A 20788-nucleotide genomic window follows, 5' to 3' on the forward strand; every position below is an offset into this window, starting at 1 on the left:
AAATCCACAGGATGAGGAAGTATTACTTGGGCTGGGTGTGACGTAGTCAGTTTAGTGGGGAAGACACATATACCATGTCTTGAACCAAGTGGGTATAAGACGAGTGAAAGGAACAAAGCACGACTCACTGTAGCTGCTGAAGGGTTCAAAACTAGTTCTGAAATCAACAGTAATTTTCTGATTAATTGGGAATCATAATGTACTACTAGGTGTCACTCATGATCGATTCATAATTAAATAGTTAACTATAGACGACCAAGATAAAGCAGGAACCTACTAGGTCACATGCACTACGAATATCTAAAAGACATAAAATAAGTTTGAGAATTCAATTTTCAGATCAAGAGATAAGATGTTTGATTGTACCAGATGAAGGGCAAATATGGAAGATATTTTGTCAAAACAAAAGCACGGATGGGTCACATCTCTTATGGAAGAGTTAGACCTTATTTGATTTTATAATGAACCAAAGTGGTTTGGTTTAAACAAAGTTAGTTTGTTTGTGAACTAATCCAAGAGGTTATTGGATCATATTTTGGTTAAGAAATTTGGATCGAGTTTGAACTTTTTAATCCAACTCATCAAGAGAACCTATATATTGAAATAAAAGGGAGAAAATTAATAATTAATTCAGTATTCGTGAGTTTAGGCTTTTGGAAACCAAGCCTCTCTCTCTCTCCTCCCTCTGTCGCCGCCCACCAAAAGCCAAGGAAGAAGTTTTTCTTCCTTAAGCTTTCACTTCTTCTTCCTTTTCTTGGATGATATTGCCTCCACGTTTGGCTAGTACCAATCGGAGGCGAGCGTTGTTGCTTACAGGAGTTGTTTTAAAGAATTCGGCGTGGATACGAATAGAGGCGAAGTTCGTGGATGCCGCCAAAGTTGATGTCATTTTCCTTACGCATCATCCGTAAAGTACGCCTAGTATAATTATTATTCTTAAATTTTTGTTTTACGATTATGTTTGCGTAATTGAATCTTGCATGCATGTGGTGTGTGTTGTAATAAAATAGTTTTATTATCGTATTTTTGCTTCCGCTGCATGTTTTGCAAAACGTATTAAGCACAAACCGTATAAGTCATATCCCAAGTGATATCAAAGTCTGATCGTGCTTCAACATAATCGTAAAATTATTTTATGAGTCATACTTGGTCATAGATTGATTTCTGGAATTTTTTCTATTTTATTAAAAATTTCTATTGTTTAGAAAGTTTCCTAATTTGTTAGGAAATTCCAATTTTGGAAAGATTATGAAATAATTTAGAGATTTTCATTTTGAAAATATTTTAGAAATAATTTAGAAAATTTCAATTTGAAAGATTCTGAATTTTTAAGAATTTTTATTTTTGGAAAGTTTCCTAATTTATTAAGAAATTCTAATTTTGAAAAATTCTGAAATAATTTAGAAAATTTCAATTCAGAAATATTATGTAATAATTTAGAAATGTTTAATTTAGAAAGATTTTGAATTAATTAAGAAATTATATTTTTAGAAAATTTCCTAATTTATTAAGAAATTCCAATTTTGGAAAGTTTCTAAAATAATTTAGAAAAATTCCAAATATAAAAGATTCTGAATTAATTAAAAAATTCTAATCATAAATTTCCTATTTGTTTGGTAATTTAAAATTAGGGAATTATTTCCTGATTGAGTATGATTTTCTAGATAAAGAATGTAATTAAAATTTAAAAATTTATTTCCTAATTTAATTATAGAAATTTTGATTTATGAAAATCAGATTCTTAATCATATTTTATTTACGAATAATATTATGACAATGACATAATTTATACTAAGACATGTCATATATCGTATGTTATATAGATGCATTAATTAATTTTAATTTATGCTATGATTAGATGTAATTATGTCATGTATGTGATGTCATATTGATAGATCATATACATGATGACAATGATATCTAAATCCTTTACAAAATATTAAAACTTAGACCTTTCGTTAATATGGTAAGAATCGGAGTTTTATTACTTGTTTGAGTTGTTGTGCCAAAGCCAAGCTCAACCTGAAATTAAACATGTTCAAATTATTGAGATACGATTTCATGACTAACGGGTTGATTTTAACTTGAAGAGTTGATTTATTGTGTCAAAGCCAAGGTCAACAAGGATAAAGGTGAAGTTGGGTGATATGCATTTGATGTATACTTGTTAATGTGTTAGCAACCTGATGTTTATGCAAATATCAATTGGTTGATAGCATAATATGATAGTTGCATATACGTGATATGTAATCGGTATATTTGATATATATCACTACAGCTAAGAATGACTTCTTGTGCCAAAGCCAAGGTAATTCTTATTTGAAGCGGATATCAACCCATTTGGAGAAAACCTACCATCTCCCGAATTCATAAGTAAGAGCTCTTGAATTCGATAAATAAGCAGGAATTTTATTATATGTAAATTGTTTACATAGAAAAATTATCTCTTTCATATATTTTCATTTTTGTATTTCTAGGTTAATCATTTAATTATAACATCTTTGAATTTGCGTTCGTTAATAGATCCGAACAAACCGACTGGGCTGAACTTCTTGGACTAGTTTCGAAACATGAGAATTGTTCTCAAGGCCGAAAAACTAGTATATATCCTTGAAAAGGCACTTCCCATAAATATAGCAGATAATGCAACACCAGACCAGATATTGGCCTTTGAAAAACAAATGACTGATTCTGAGCTTGCGAGTTGCATCATGCTGGCCTCGATGTCTCTTGAACTACAAAAACAACATGAGCATATGGATGCTTATACAATTATTTTTCATCTGCGTCAGCTATTTGATGAGCAAGTTAGATCCAAACAATTCAAAGTCACCAAGCTACTCTTTTTCTCTAAGATGCAGGAGGGTTCATCTGCAGTATAATTTGTGCTGAAGATGAATGACTACATTGAGCGTTTGGGATCACTTGAATTTGCATTGGATCATGAATAATTGACTTAATTCTGCACAATTTATCCGCTAGTTATTCATAGTTTGTAATGAACTACCGGATGAACGCATTGAATCCACAATTCTAGAGTTTGTCAACATGATCAAAGATGTAGAACCTTTTGTAAAGAAAGAACATAAGACATTGATGTTAGTAGACTCCTCAAAGAAATATTCTAAGAGGAAGCCAAAACATCAGGCCACGGGGAAGAAGAAAAAGGCCAAGACAGTATAATGGGCAATAAAAGGCCCATGCCATCATTGTGGCAAGATGGCAAAGCAACTGCAAGATTTATCTTGAGTTTGTGAAAAAAAAAAGAAAGCATTTGATGCCCCATATGCTTCAGGTATTTTCGCTATTGATTGTCAAACTATTAGCTTTGACACTTGGATATTGGATACCGGGTGTGACTCACATATATATTGACATACAGGCACTAAGGAATAGCAGAAAACTTGTCAAGGGAGAAACAAATCTGCGAATTGGAAATGAAGCAAAGGTTGCAGTCGGAACATATTTATTGAAACTTTCTAGTGGACTTGTCTTAGAACTGGATAATTATTATTTTGTTCCTACACTAATGAAGAACATTGTTTCTATTTCTTGTTTAAATAGAAAAGATTTCCATTTGACTTTTAGTAACCACTGTTGTTATATAATTTTGAATAATGTTTTTTACTGTACGGGAACTTTATGCAATGACATCTACACGTTAGATATATCCGGCGACGTATTCAATATCGAAACGAGCAATAAACGTGCTCGAAAAGATAATCAATTAACCTCCTACTCGTGGCATTGTCGCCTTGACCATATAAACTAGAAACGCATGTCCAAATTACAAAGACTTGTAATTCAAGAATTATTTGAATTAGATTCATTTAATACATGTGATTCATGTTTAAAAGGCAAGATGACAAAGTTACCTTTTACCAGAAAGGGTAAACTAATCAAAGAGTTACTTGGTCACATACATACCGATGTATGTGGACCAATATCAACTCAAGCACTAGGAGGTTATAACTACTTCATTACCTTCATCGATGATGATTTACGATTTGGTTATGTGTATCTTGAAATACAAGTCTGAAGCCTTTGAAAAGTTCAAAGAATTCAGAAATTAAGTAGAGAAACAACTTGGTAAAAGCATTAAGATACTTCGATCCGATCGAGGTGGTGAATACTTAGCCAAGAGTTTCAAGATTATTTAAGGAACAATGAAATATTGTCTCAATGGACTCTGCCTTATATGCCACAACATAATGATGTATTTGAAAGGCGAATCGAACTTTGTTGAAAATGATTAGGTCAATGATGAATCATGCAAGCCATCCCAAATCCTTTTGGGGTTATGCACTTGAGAGCTAAATAGAATTCCGACTAAGGCAATCTCTTTTACTCCATATGAAATATGGACTAGTAAGAAATCTCATCTATTTCATTTGAAGATATGGGGTTGTCCTACTTATGTGAAATGGACTGTGTTAGATAAGCTAGATGCTAAGTCTGATAAGTGTCTATTTTTTTATTACCCTAAGAAATAAAGGGTTATCAATTCTATAATCCCTTGGAACAAAAAGTATTTGTTTCAAGGCATGCGACATTCTTAGAGAAAGAGTTTCTCTTACAGGAAACAAGTGGGAGTATGGTTGAAGACTCCAATAGACACTGAAGAGATGTCTGGTCAAGAACCATAGCCGATTACTCATAATGATGAACCATCGATTAAACATATGGTAACACAACTTCCTTGTAGATCTCGTAGGACACGCAATATTCCTGAAAGATATGGATCTCTCATAAGTGAATCGAATGATGTATTATTCATTAAGAACCTACTAATTATGAAAAAATTCTAAAAAGTTCAGAAAAGGACAAGTGATTTATAGTCATGAAGTCGAAAATGGATTTCATGTATGAAAATCATGTTTGGAATTTAGTGGACCCACCTGAAGGCATTACGCCCATTGAGTGAAAGTAAGTTTTCAAAAAGAAAACTGACATGGATAGTAATGTAATTATCTACAAAGCAAGATGGGTGGCAAAGAGATATTGTCAAAGACAAAAAATTGACTAGGACGAAACCTTCTCACTAGTAGTTATGCTTAAATCCATTCGGATACTCCTGACCATGTTAGCTCATTATAATTATGAGATATGACAGATGGATGTGAAAACAACTTTCCTTAATGGAAACCTACTCGATGGCATATATATGATACAACTTGAGGATTTCACATCTGTTGATAAAAATAAAATACACAAGCTTCAACAGTCCATTTATGGATTGAAACAAGCATCTAGGAGTTGGAATATCCATTTTTGATGAGGTAATCAAAGAGTTTGATTTCTTACAAAATCTTGACGAATATTATGTATACCAAAAGGTTAGTAGGAGTGTAGTCGTATTTCTAATATTATATGTAGGTGACATGTTACTCATAAGAAATGACGTGCTAGTTCTACAGTCAGTTGAAGTTTGGTTGTTCAAGACATTATCTATAAAAGACATGGGCGAAGCAACTTACATCCTCAGAATGAGGATCTATAGAGATAGATCAAAAAGGTTGCTTCATTTTTCACAGTCTAGAGTGTTAAAACACGGTTTAGCATGTCTGAATCCAAGAAAGGTTTCACACTCATGAGGCATGGAATTCACTTTTCAAAATCTATGTGCCCACGCACAGAAGATAAGAGGATTTGCATGAATAAGATTCCTTATGCATTTGGGATAGGATTTATCATGTATGTTATGTACAAGGTCCGATGTATCATATGCTTTGAGTGTCACGAGTAGATACCAGTCAGATCCGACTGTCAAGATAATCCTTAAGTAATTAAGAAGAATTAAAGATATGTTCTTGGTATATGGAGACGGTGATATGATTATACGCGGGAATATGAATGCCAGCTTCTAGACAGACAAGAATGACTCCAAGTCCCAGTTTGAATACATATTCACATTGAACGGAGACACAGTTAGCTGGAAGAGTTCCAAGCAAGGCACCATAGCAGATTCTACCTATAAGGTGGAATACATCTTCAAAAGTAGCAAAGGAAGCGATTTGGATAAAGAAGTTCATCACTGAACTAGGAGTGATTCTGACCATTGTTGAAGCATTACCAGTCTACTGCGATAACACTGGAACCATTACGCAAGCAAAGGAACCCAGGTCTCACTAGCGATCCAAACATGTGCTTCATCGCTATCATCTGATTAGGGAGATCATCCGTAGGAAATAAATACAACTCGAGAAAAATTTCATCGAAAGGAACCTAGCAGATCCTTTGACAAAGACTTTACCACAAAGCAAGTTTGAGAGTCGCGTTCAGGCTTACGGTTTAGGACACCGTGGCGATTAACATTAAGTGGGAGTATGTTATGTTTGAGAGATGTCTTATGACAATCGCCTTATATTTTATACTATTTATTTCGATAAATAACGATTCATTATTTGAGCGCACTTTACTTACGTGTTTAAATGGTCTTAAACTCATTTACTGAAAGTCCACAATACGATTCATAACATAAGAGAACTTGTGATTGGATCACAACTAATGAGTGTCTCTACATGTGTAATTATGAAAGTATTGAAATATTCCATAGTCAATGAATCAATATATTCAGACATCATCGATTCTGTGAAACTAGCACAGATTATACTCCTTGGTCTAACCAAACAACTATACTCACTAGCTGGAGACATTGGGATGCCGAGAGTTAAATATGGATCATATTTATGGTAACTAGTTCATTGGAGTGACCTGCTATAAGACTTCATATGATTCTTTACATATATGGATATGTCTATGAAGTACTTACTGCAGTTCGAGTGCAAGTTTCTTTCAACTTGAGGTGTTCAAGTCACCTTGATAAGGCTTATACTTATACTTTGACATCTTAAGCAAAGCATCTCCTTGGAGATGTGAACTCGAGATGATTGGGTATAAGTTGAAGTGCTCGAAGGTGTTTGGACAACTCACAGAGGATTCACCACTTCTTGCGAGAAGACGTATACACTATGACCACTTGTCAGAATTATTACTCAAAGTTTTTGTAAAATATCACATGTTTAAAGTATGAGACTCTACACATGTAGGAATAATTTGAATTCACAGTACAAGGAAATATTACTTGGACTAGGTGTGACGTAGTATGTCTAGTAGGGGCAGACACATTAGTAGACCTCCACATCATCACTTCCACCTCAGCATCCACCTCATCACTAGATTTTCACAGCATCAAGACTTATTTATGGTTTGACATCGAATTTTTTAAAGGGACAAGGTCAAAGGTAGTAGCTGAAATAGAAGAGGCAAGGATAACAACGATGAGGGCAAATTAGGCAATGTTTTTTTAAGGCGTCAAAGATTAACATGAGATGTCGATGCCATAGAGAGGGTTGTCGGAATGGTTAAAAAGCTGCCATAGGAAGATTGTCTGCATTTGGTGAGGGCACTAGAGGTCAGCACTAGACTTTGAGTGGTGTAACAAGTGTTAGAGTGTATACTGAAAGCCTAAGCTTTTGTAAACATTTATTTTGAATAAAGAATCACATTTGGTCAAATTATCTACATTTGTAGTTGTTCAATTAATTTATATTGTAGATAACATAATATGTGATGTCACATACAGAAGATGATGTTGTCAGTACCTTATAAATTATAAACAGTAGCTCACGACCAAAATGGAAAGGAACAAACCATTGGAAGGTCGTAGTGTAATTAGAAATTAGTTTATCTTAACTATATAATTACACTAGTACACTTAGAGTGTATTGAGTAGGACCATTAGAGGTCGTTTCTTTTATACTGACTTTATAAAGAAACAAATACCTCAGTTATTATGGAAGTGTGTGCTCTTAATCCTAATATAATAACAAGCACATATATTTGATATTTATTTCTTTAATTTATCAATGGGTGAGATTTAGTTCGATAAATCAATAAGCCCGATAAGTTGGGAAATGATATCACTTATAGTGTGTGTTGTTGATTATAGAAGGAAACTGTGTCCTAGTGATCTAGGTTGATAATGTCCCCAAGAAGAGCTCATAAGGATTGTCATGTTAAACCCTGCAGGTGGACTTAGTCCGACATGACGATCAGGTTGAGTGGTACTATTCTTGGACTGAGATATTAATTAAATGAGTTGTCAGTAACTCACTTAATTAGTGGACATTCGACATCTTAAACACAGGGAGATTAACACACTCATAATAAGGAGCCCAAAAATGTAATTTGGGATTGGTGCGGTAGTTCAATAATAGTTCTCTAGTGGAATGAATTATTATTGTAAAAATTAAGTTGAGTGTTCGGGGCGAACACGGGATGCTTAATTTTATCGGGAGACCAAAACCAATTCCTCCTCTCGGTCCCTATCGTAGCCTCTTATTTATAGAGTACTATACCCACCTATACCCACCTTCATACCCATGATGTAGGGGTCGGCCAAGCTAGCTTGTATATCAAGCTAGGGTCGGCCAAGCCTTGGTTCATGGGTGGCCGGCCCTAGCTTGAACCCAAGCTTAGGTGGCCGGCCCCCATTAAATTAAAAAGAATTTTAATTTTAAAATTTTCTTATGTGAAAGATATAATTTATTGGAGAGATTAAAAATTAAAATATCTTTTTTAAAAGGATCTACAAAAGATTAAAGAAAGAGATTAGATCTCTTTCCTTATTTGTAGATTGGAAAGATATTTTATTTTTCTTCTTTGTAAATTATTCACATGTTGAAAAATTAAAATTATAGAAATTTCTTTTTATCAACCATAAATGGATTTTAAAGGGAAATTTTATTTTTTTTTAAATTTCCGAAGACAAATAAGGAATTTTAATTGTTGATTGAAATTGCCTTGTTTGCTCTTATTGATGTGGTCGGCCATGACATGAAGGTTTAGGAAATTTTTGTTTAATTTTTCTTAATTAATTTATGTCAAGGAAAGTTAAGGAAATTTTATTGTAATTAAATTTCCTTATTCACCAAAGCTAAGGAATATAAAAGAGGGGGTTGGGGTGCCTTCATGACACACAACTTTTATTATTCTTCTCTCTCTTTTCTTCCTTGGTGTGGCCGGCCTCATCCTTTCTCTTCTCTCCATCTTTGTGGCCGAAATTCCCCTTGCTCTTGGAGATTAAGTGGTGCCCGGTTTCTAGCTTGGAGAAGAAGGAGAGAAAGCTTTCATCCCTTGGAGCTTGGTTGGTTGTTTCTCTTCTTCCTTGGAGGTGCACTTGATTTGGCCGAACCTTGCAAGGAGGAGAAGAAGGTGCTTTGGTGATTTCTCATCTCGGAAGATCGTTGCCCACACAACGTCCGAGGTTAGAAGAGGAATACGGTAGAAGACCTAGAGGTTTTTGCTTGCAAAAGAAAAGGTATCCTAGTATTTTATTTCCGCATCATACTAGTTTCATCTTCATGTAAAAAATACCAAATACAAGAGGCATACGATTCTAGTATTTCGAATTTGTTTTCGATGTTGTGTTCTTTGTTTTTTCTTTTCCTTGTGATTTGATTGTTCTTTTCGGTTGACCTAAAGTTATTTAAGGAAATTAAATATTAGTTTTCCTTAAAAGGCTTTGTCTAGGCGGTGGTGGTTGTTCCCATATCCAAGAAGGTCATGTGCCTCGCCATGCAGTCATGGAAGCCAATTTTGGAAATTAATATTTAATGGAATTAATAACCTAGGTGATTTGGATCGAACGTGTTAAGTTCCGCAGGAGATCCAAGTCTAAACCTAAAAGAAGAAATAGATTAAACTTTGGATCAAACGTGTTAAGTTCCGCAGGTGATCTAAGTTTAATTTAAAAGAACACATGGTAGCTAGGAAAAGGTTCAGACCTTTGTACAAAATTTTTGTACAGTGGAACCAATAGGTTTTCCGAGTAGAAACCATCAATTGGTATCAGAGCTAGGGTTTTGCCTCTGTGTATTTGGTATTAGTTTAATTATGCACATGTCATACATAATTTAGGCAGGTTAATAGTAGAATGTGCTAACTTTGTGGATGCAGGATCCAACTATTATGGCTTATAGTTTTTATGTGTGTGATTAGACTCTTGGACATGTCAAGAGCATTTATGTGTGTGCATGATTGTATTATAAAATACAGCAGGAGCTGTATTTAGTTTTATTAGGATTTTATTTTTGATCTAGTTACATGTACATTCCTTTTATGGAATATAGGATCGATGGATGTAAATTTTTATTTTTTGTTCGATCTAGTTTACATGTACATTCCTTCGAGGAATATAGGATCGAAAAATGTAAAATTCTATATATGTCACGGATCAAATCTTGCAAGGCGTGGAACCTTTTGAGGACCAGAGGCACAGCGGAACAAGGAGCAAGATGGATGCGACAACTAGACCCGGTGGCAGTGGCCAAAGATAGCAGCAGCTAGGGTTGGCGACACACGGAGGACAACAATAGATAAAAGTTATAATAGTTGAAAATTAGTTTTTCTATTTATTGCTTTTATATTGTATTGTGTGTGTTAGTATACATGTTTAGTAGGCTAGCATAGTTAAAATTCCTCATTTATAAATAACTAAGTGGGAGAGGGATTTTAAATAAATTCCACGGTCTCCATTACTGGTTTGTAAGTAATGCAAACAAGCTTGCGCGTTGGCTCTGAGTGCCTTCCTCCATATCGGATGAGCTTGTTTGTGGATCACTAGAACAAACTTTCATTTTGGATGACTATAGGAAGTTAATTAAGAGCGTATGATCTTCCCCATCGGAAGGGGCACAATCTTATTAATGGACTTAGTGTCAAGTAATGGTGTACAGTTAGGCACGTCTAATAGTATCATCCCCATCGGAGTCACTGCTATTATTCGTGTGACCAAAGGATACCAACTATTAATTTTATTTGTCAAAAAGTTAGGTTGACAAGATAATAAAATTAATGGGTTTAACCCTCCTTTTACAAATGTTGAATTTGTATACGTCCACACTATCGTGGCATACAAAATTCACGGTGTTTTGAGGTGTTGGTTAATTTAAAATAGTATTGTTTGAGGAATAATATTATTCTAAATTTAGAGTTCTGACCAAAAGTTATTTGTGATTCTTAGGATGACTTTCAACCCACTAGCCATCATACTAAAAGAAAATAGACTTACTGGTCCTAACTACATAGATTGGAAAAGGAACCTGGACATTGTTCTTACTGCTGAAAGCTATAAGTTTGTACTGACTAAGTCTTGCCCTGATGCACCCACTGGGGAATCTACCCAAGAGGAGATTGAATATCATAGGAAATGGGTAAAAGCAGATGAGATGGCGCGGTGTTACATTTTGACTTCAATGTCAAATGTATTGCAACATCAACATCAAGATTTACCAACAGCTTATGATATTATGAACAATCTCAAAGAACTCTTTGGTCATCAGGATCGGGCTTCTAGGCAAGAAGCCATGAGAAAGATAATGACAGCCACCATGCAAGAGGGTACTCCTGTGAGAGATCATATCCTAAAAATGATGGCTTATCTGAACGAAATACAGATCCTTGGAGGAGAAATTGATGGGGAAACCCAGATCGATATGATCCTTCAAACACTACCTAGAAGTTTTGAGCAATTCCGCCTGAATTACAATATGAACAAAAGGGTATATTCATTGGCGGAACTACTGACAGAACTTCAGGCAGCAGAAGGTTTGTTTCGTCACAATTCTCATATTCACTATGCTGAAAATGGTTCTACTTCTAAACCGAAAGGAAAGAAGAAGAAGAAGAAACAAGTTGGTCCAGCAAAGAAAGTGAATAAATCTCAGAGTACAGGACCTAAAGCTGGAATGAAGAAGTCGAAGGGTAAGTGCTTCATCTGCAAGCAATCAGGGCATTGGAAGGCGGACTGTCCTCGTAGGAATCAGAACAACAAAGGTATATCTCATGCTCTAGTTGTTGAAACATGTTTAGCGGTGTTATCTACCAGCACCTGGTGTGTAGATACGGGAGCCACTGATCATGTCTGCAATTCCTTACAGGGTTCCAGGAAACCCGACGACTAACTGAAGGAGAGATTACCGTCTACATGGGCAATGCTACTAAGGTGGTGGCTGTTGTAGTGGGAGACGTCTACTTATCTTTTAATAGGAATAGAAATTTGGTTTTAAGAAATTATCTTTATGTACCCAGTTTTAGAAAGAATTTAATTTCAGTTTCTAAACTGTTTTTGGATGGATATTCAGTTTCCTTTAGTAACGATGTAGTTATTAAGAGAAATAAAGTGATTATCTGTTCTGGTGCATTAGTTGGCAATTTATATACTTTAAATCCAATTTCTCCCACAAAGCAAAATATGGAAATTTATAACTCATCTTCTAACTCAAATAAGAGAAAAGAACCTTTGGAAATGAACCAAGCATATCTTTAGCATCTAAGGCTTGGTCATATTAACTTAAGTAGGATTCAAAGGCTTATAGCTGATGGACTTTTGGGTTCATTAGAGTTGGAAAATTTTCCAACTTGTGAATCTTGCTTGGAAGGTAAAATGACCAAGAGGCCTTTTAAGGCCAAGGGGTATAGAGCCAAAGAAGTGTTAGAATTGGTTCATTCTGATTTGTGTGGTCCTATGTCTATCCAGGCGAGAGGTGGTTTTGAATATTTTGTCTTTTTTATAGACGATTATTCAAGATACGGATACATTTACCTAATGTGCCGCAAGTCCGAGTGTTTTGATAAGTTCAAAGAGTATAAGGCTGATGTGGAAAAACGACTAGTTAAAAGTATCAAGACACTACGGTCTGATCGTGGTGGCGAATACCTCTTAGGAGAGTTTAGGAATTACTTATCAGAGGCCGGGATTCAATCCCACCCCAACAGAATGGTGTGGCAGAGCGAAGGAATAGGACTCTTATGGAGATGGTTAGATCGATGATGAGTTATTGAGAATTACCAAATTCGTTTTGGATACGCCTGGAAACGACAGTGTACATTCTGAACTTAGTACCTTCTAAATCAGTTTCTTCTACTCCCACGGAATTGTGGAATGAGCGAAAGCCCAGTCTAAGACATAGCACATGTGCTGAAACCAGATGCTGATAAGTTAGAATCTCGTACAGAAGTTCGTGTGTTTGTGGGGTATCCCAGAAGAACGAAAGGTGGTTTATTTTATAATCCTAAAGATCAGAAGGTCATTGTTAGCACCAATGCCCAGTTTTTAGAAGAAGACTATATAATGGATCACAAGCCCAGTAGCAAAGTTGTTTTAGAAGAACTTAGAGAGGACACGTCTACCTTAGTACCAACAGTACAAGATGAAGTACCACAAGAGACTGCAACACGTGTCACACATGATACACAACCACAGACAGTGCCTCGTCGTAGTGGGAGGGTTGTAAGGCAGCCTGATAGATTCATGTTTTTGGGAGAGTTTTCGGACTTAATCCCGGGTAAACATGAACCTGATCCCCGAACATATGACGAAGCACTTCAAGATATAGATGTAACATCTTGGCAAAAGGCAATGAATTCTGAAATAGAATCTATGTACTCTAATAAGGTCTAGGAGCTTGTAGAACCACCTGATGGTGTAAAAGCCATTGGATGCAAGTGGATCTACAAAAGGAAAAGAGGGACAGGCGGGAAGGTAGAAACCTTCAAAGCTAGGCTTGTTGCGAAAGGGTATACTCAGAAAGAGGGAATCGATTATGAGGAGACTTTTTCACCGGTAGCCATGCTTAAGTCTATCCGGATACTCTTATCCATTGCTGCTCATATGGATTATGAGATTTGGCAAATGGATGTCAAGACAGCTTTCCTTAATGGAAGTCTTGAAGAGAACATCCATATGATGCAACCAGAAGGGTTCATTGAAAAAGACAAAGAACATCTAGTGTGCAGGCTCAATCGGTCCATTTATGGACTGAAGCAAGCTTCAAGGTCTTGGAACATCCGATTTAATGAAGTAATCCAGTCATATGGATTTATTCAGTGTCCGGATGAGTCTTGTGTATACAAGAAGTGTAACGGAAGCGTGGTGGTATTTCTTGTACTATACGTAGATGATATTTTGTTAATTAACAACAATGTCAAGGTATTATCGGACGTAAGGGTATGGTTGTCCAAACAATTTGATATGAAGGACTTAGGAGATTGTGCACACATTCTTGGGATCAAAGTTATAAGGGATTGCAAGAAAAGAATGCTGTGCCTATTCTTATATAGATACAATCCTTGCTCATTTTAGCATGCAGGATTCCAAGAAAGGTTTCTTACCTTTTAGGCATGGAGTAGCTCTATCTAAAGAGATGTCTCCGAAGACATCAAAGGAGATAGAGGACATGAAAGCAATTCCTTATGCTTCGGCTGTAGGAAGCCTAATGTATGCAATGCTATGTATGAGACCTGATATCTATTTTGCCGTGGGCATGGTTAGCAGATATCAGAGTAACCCTGGATAAGGACATTGGACTGCGGTAAAGCATATATTAAAGTACCTGAGAAGGACTAGAGATTATATGCTAGTTTACCAAGCAGACGATTTGCTCCCTGTGGGTTACACGAATTCAGATTTCCAATCAGATAGGGACAACAGTAAGTCTACATCAGGCTATGTGTTTACTTTAGGAGGTAGAGCCATTGCATGGAGGAGTGTTAAGCAGAAATGCGTTTCGGACTCAACCATGGAAGAGACGGCTAAAGAAGCAGTATGGCTCAAGAACTTTCTAATGGACTTAGATGTGATTCCTGGTTTGCCTAAAATCATCACAATTTATTGTGATAATAGCGGTGCAGTTGCAAACTCGAAGGAACCACGAGCCCATAAGGCAAGTAAACATATAGAGCGCAAGTACCACCTGATACGAGATATCGTGAAGCGAGGAGAAGTTGTCATCGCCAAGATTGCATCAGCAGATAATCTGGCAGATCCTTTCACTAAGGCCCTTCCGGCAAAAGCTTTCGATCGGCATGTGGAGGGAATGTGAATCAGATGTATGGCAGAAGATATGGCAGCTTAGTCTTTAGTATAAGTGGGAGATTGTTAGAGTGTATACTGAAAGCCTAAGCTTTTGTAAACATTTATTTTGAATAAAGAATCACATTTCGTCAAATTGTCTACATTTGTAGTTGTTCAATTAATTTATATTGTAGATAACATAGTATGTGGTGTCACATACAGAAGATGATGTTGTCAGTAACTTATAAATTATAAACAGTAGCTCACGACCAAAATGGAAAGGAATAAACCATTGGAAGGTCGTAGTATAATTAGGAATTAGTTTATCTTAACTATATAATTACACTAGTACACTTAGAGTGTATTGAGTAGGACCATTAGAGGTCGTTTCTTTTATACTGATTTTATAAAGGAACAAAGACCTCAGTTATTATGGAAGTGTGTGCTCTTAATCCTAATATAATAACAAGTACATATATTTGATATTTATTTCTTTAATTTATCAATGGGTGAGATTTAGTTCGATAAATCAATAAGCCCGATAAGTTGGGAAATGATATCACTTATAGTGTGTGTTGTTGATTATAGAAGGAAACTGTGTCCTAGTGATCTAGGTTGATAATGTCCCCAAGAAGAGCTCATAAGGATTGTCATGTTAAACCCTGCAGGTGGACTTAGTCCGACATGACGATAAGGTTGAGTGGTACTATTCTTGGACTAAGATATTAATTAAATGAGTTGTTAGTAACTCACTTAATTAGTGGACATTCGACATCTTAAACACAGGGAGACTAACACACTCATAATAAGAAGGAGCCCAAAAATGTAATTTGGGATTGGTGCGGTAGTTCAATAATAGTTCTCTAGTGGAATGAATTATTATTGATAAAATTAAGTTAAGTGTTCGGGGCGAACACGGGATGCTTAATTTTATCGGGAGACCAAAACCAATTCCTCCTCTCGGTCCCTATCGTAGCCTCTTATTTATAGAGTATTATACCCACCTTCATACCCATGATGTAGGGGTCGGCCAAGCAAGCTTGTGGATCAAGCTAGGGTCGGTCAAGCCTTGGTTCATGGGTGGCCAGCCCTAGCTTGAACCCAAGCTTAGGTGGCCGGCCCCCATTAAATTAAAAAGAATTTTAATTTTAAATTTTTATTATGTGAAAGATAAAATTTATTGGAGAGATTAAAAATTAAAATATCTTTTTTAAAAGAATCTACAAAAGATTAAAGAAAGAGATTAGATCTCTTTCCTTATTTGTAGATTGGAAAGATATTTTATTTTTCTTCTTTGTAAATTATTCACATGTTGAAAAATTAAAATTATTGAAATTTCTTTTTATCAACCATAAAGGGATTTTAAAGGGAAATTTTATTTTTTTTTTAAATTTCCGAAGACAAATAAGGAATTTTAATTGTTGATTGAAATTGCCTTGTTTGCTCTTATTGATGTGGCCGGTCATGACATGAAGGTTTAGGAAATTTTTGTTTAATTTTTCTTAATTAATTCATGTCAAGGAAAGTTAAGGAAATTTTATTGTAATTAAATTTCCTTATTTACCAAAGCTAAGGAATATAAAAGAGGGGGTTGGGGTGCCTTCATGACACACAACTTTTATTATTCTTCTCCCTCTTTTCTTCCTTGGTGTGGCCGGCCTCATCCTTTCTCTTCTCTCCATCTTTGTGGCCGAAATTCCCCTTGCTCTTGGAGATTAAGTGGTGGCCGGTTTCTAGCTTGGAGAAGAAGGAGAGAAAACTTTCATTCCTTGGAGCTTGGTTGGTTGTTTCTCTTCTTCCTTGGAGGTGCACTTGATTTGGTCGAACCTTGCAAGGAGGAGAAGAAGGTACTTTGGTGATTTCTCATATCGGAAGATCGTTGCTCACACAACGTCCGAGGTTAGAAGAGGAATACGGTAGAAGACCTAGAGGTTTTTGCTTGCAAAAGAAAAGGTATGCTAGTATTTTATTTCCGCATCATACTAGTTTCATCTTCATGTAAAAAATACCAAATACAAGAGGCATGCGATTCTAGTATTTTGAATTTGTTTTCGATGTTGTGTTATTTGTTTTTTCTTTTCCTTGTGATTTGATTGTTCTTTTCGGTTGACCTAAAGTTATTTAAGGAAATTAAATATTAGCTTTCCTTAAAAGGATTTGTCTAGGCGGTGGTGGTTGTTCCCATATCCAAGAAGGTCATATGCCTCGCCATGCAGTCCTGGAAGCCAATTTTGGAAATTAATATTTAATGGAATTAATAACCTAGGTGATTTGGATCGAACGTGTTAAGTTCCGCAGGAGATCCAAGTCTAAACCTAAAAGAACAAATAAATTAAACTTTGGATCAAACGTGTTAAGTTCCGCAGGCGATCCAAGTTTAATTTAAAAGAACACATGGTAGCTAGGAAAAGGTTCAGACCTTTGTACAAAATTTTATACAGTGGAACCATTAGATTTTCCGAGTAGCAACCATCAACAAGTAGTGAGAGCTATCCTGCTAGTGGACGAGAATGAAGAAAAAACTCATTGCCCATCGCATAGAGTGTGAAGGAGACTGAAGGGATAACTAATACCAAGACCGAACCATAAAACTTTAGCTTTGATACCAATTGATGTAGCAACAATTTAAATCATCAACCACTCTTGAATTTGGTTGAAATTGATGAAACAAAAGGAATAAATACCTCATGGAAAAAAATATCATCTAGAGGAAATACCCTCACCAATAGAATCAAAGAAAGAATTTTATATGTCCCCATGGGTGTGGTGCGGTGATAAAGCACGAGCAATAAAGAGAACTAGGATTTGAACTTTGAATCCCAAATAGTAAATAGAACTAGGGTTCGAATCCCATATGGTACTAATATTTTGGAAGTTGGCTTATAAGTGTGCATACCATATACCTCCAGCCTGGATTAGTAAGGCAAAGTTCAAACACCTGGATTATCAAAAAAAGAAAAGAAGAGAATTTTATACCCTAATGTTAAGGTTCTATTTGAGCAGTGAATAGCAGGAGCTCATTTAGAGTGAATAGTTGTAGTTGTACTATTTGAGAGATACCACTTATAGTTTTTGTGTGGAGGGATGTATTTGTTGTTGGCTTCTAGTCAGTAATTTGTATATTTGCATTTACTGATTAAAAACAGAAGGAATTTTATTAACTCAAAAATTGTCCGCATATATGGAATTTTTTATACTCTCCAGAGGGACTACTTCATAAAATAATAACTCAGTTTATCTCAATAAAATCTCTATACCTCGCCAATAAAACAGGCAGCTATAGCTACAAAAGATCGACCAAGGTGATAAAACGGTTAATCAGAAGCAATATACGTAGATCTTCCATTACCGCGGATTCCAACGGTGAGTGAGGAGTTATTGTTCCAAACAGGGGCCCCGGAGTTGGTGGTCCAGAAGGGGGAGCTGTAGTGGCTCGATGGGCGTTGCTGCACCAAACCAAAGACCGAAGAAATAATTAGACGAAGAACATATGTTTGGCAAAACGTAAAGATCCAGCCTTTCCACAAAATCCCAAAAAAATAATGAAGAAACAATCGGAGAATACAAACTAAGTAACCCATAGATAAGAGAAACATGCACGGATTCGAACGATTTCTAGCAAATCATACAATTAATATCGAAACATCAACAGGGCAAAAAACAAAAGAAACAACAAGGATTCAACTTCCGGCGGTAGGGCGGGAAATATATGCAAAATATTGATCTTTCATGGGTAAGAAGGAAGAAGAGGGGATCGCCACGCTACCTTGTAAGGATCCATTGCTGTTCCTTGTGACTATGATCGCAGCGGTTAAATCGCGAGGGTTGCCGTCCTCAACTAGGTATCAAATACATAGCTTTCAGGTCTGACCTTAGGAAGTGAGGTGTTTACTTTTAGCAAACGAACTGACGCGTTTCAACCTTTTGTGCGTTTCTTTTCTGTCTTCCCTGTTCTAGCTCCGCATCAAATCCTAAATAAGAAAACAAAGTACCTCGTATTGTCACTCAGATAACGGCATTTTACTACTCACCAGGGGACATCTTATCGGATTTTTATAAAAGGATATCACACATTTAATAAATCATCAAATAGCTTTTTATAATTTTCTAATTTTCATCAAATAGATACGATTTATGATCTGAACCACAGTCCATTGACTTACTTGGTTTAGAGTTTTAGTATTACGATTTATCACCTTTCAACTCTCGCAACTACTTCAATTTTTTCTCAAACAGCGGAAACAACTTCAAAGGTATATAATAGGATGTCTCAAATAGAAGATGAAATCAATATAATATCGTAAAATTTTGCATTTGTCGATCCAAAGCTCTCATTTAAGGTTTAGAATTTTTACATCATTTAGGATTTAGTTTGTTACCCATGCCAGTTACTACAAGATCACAGCAGGTTCCTTAATGATTGCTTCTACTTTATAGCAAGTAGGAACACTGTCCTTGATACTACCATGAAACCTACTATGATCTTGTAGCAAACAACAATGGCGATACAATGTTGTAGATGTCCAAATTCTTTAGTTGTGAATACATTAACTATTATAAAGGTAGTTGCTAGCTGCTAGTTTATATAGGTTGTTGCATCTACTTGCTAGTTTATATATATATATTGTAGTAGCTACCAGCTAGCTTCTACATATTAACAGTGTCCTTGATACTACCATGAAACCTACTATGATCTTGTAGCAAACAACAATGGCGATACAATGTTGTAGATGTCCAAATTCTTTAGTTGTGAATACATTAACTATTATAAAGGTAGTTGCTAGCTGCTAGTTTATATAGGTTGTTGCATCTACTTGCTAGTTTATATATATACTGTAGTAGCTACCTGCTAGCTTCTACATATTATTTCATCAAAAAATAATATTGTATGGTGATACCTTGTGTTGGATGTTGATAAAAGTAAAACACATAATTTATTTTTACTTTATAAAAATTAAATATATACCTTGGTTGGTGATGTACTAATCTCCAGCATTGCACACCTTCAAAATTGTTGTGAACTCTAGCCATGGATTGCTCAAAGTCGAGATGATAGTTATGTATCTCAAACTTTCAATATTATGTCACACACTTCAACTCTTAACCTGGTGATGTGTGATGATATCCTTCTTTTTATTTTTCTCAACAAAATAGAGACTACAACTCTCTTCTTTCTTCAATACCCTACTCTTGTTTTTACCCTTACACATACTGTTTGAGCGATCCTGATGGTCTGTGATCCGGCAGTAAGAATGGGGGACCCACAGATAGGGTCCCGTCCGAGCGGAACCCGAGATTACCCAGCCAAAGGTTTGGGTTTCCGACGCCAAAGCAGGAGAACTAGAGCCGAGTGACCGAGCGGAGGTGTCCGCTCGGCCGAGGACAGAATGGCCGAGCGGAGGTGTCCGCTCGGCCGGAATCGTGGCAAGGGAACAGTGGTTAGCCGAGCGGCCTATTCGCTCGGCTCGGGATATGGTATGTCAGCAAAGGCATGATGATTAGACTGTACGCAAGATGGCACTATTAAAGGCCCCACCATCACGTCACGGAAAGGTTGATACAGTAGTGATATGGCCTTATGGATGCCCTTCTGACAGGCCCACACCTAGGCATGGTCGAGAGCAGGTGATTGTATCAACAGTATGTTCTTATGGATGCCCTTCTGACAGGCCCACACCTGGGCATGGTCGAAAGCAGGTGATTGCTTCGATTGGTGTGCCCAGGCTCCTTTGAGAGGTCTATATAAGGCCTCCACTTCTTCAACCGAAGGTACGCGAGTCTTCATCCTGCAGCCACCTTCTTCGCCTATTCCCTTGCCTGACTTGAACGTCGGAGGGTCGTCGCCGGGATCTCCCCGGCCCGACTTCTGTGCAGGTTCGCCAGAGCATTCGAGGATCCAGCAGAGAGCGCCACATCCCCAGCGTCCGTTGA

The 20788-nt window shown here is 36.4% G+C and overlaps 1 protein-coding gene across 1 annotated transcript in view; it reads right to left on the reverse strand.

Annotated features, from left to right (window-relative positions):
- The window catches only part of LOC121969953 (catalase isozyme 2-like), a 36907-nt gene extending 18225 nt beyond the window's left edge, over window positions 1-18682 (reverse strand). Inside the window, exons 1-2 of the mRNA XM_042520286.1 lie at window positions 18624-18682; window positions 18207-18303 (exon numbers count right to left, since the gene is read on the reverse strand). Of these exons, the coding sequence (XP_042376220.1) occupies window positions 18207-18303; window positions 18624-18638 (112 nt within the window). The 5' untranslated portion in view covers window positions 18639-18682. The remainder of the gene's footprint in view (window positions 1-18206; window positions 18304-18623) is intronic.
- Between the last annotated feature and the right edge of the window lie 2106 nt (window positions 18683-20788).

The sequence above is a fragment of the Zingiber officinale genome, chromosome 4A (assembly GCF_018446385.1).
Source record: "Zingiber officinale cultivar Zhangliang chromosome 4A, Zo_v1.1, whole genome shotgun sequence".
In the NCBI taxonomy this organism is placed as follows: Eukaryota; Viridiplantae; Streptophyta; class Magnoliopsida; order Zingiberales; family Zingiberaceae; genus Zingiber; species Zingiber officinale.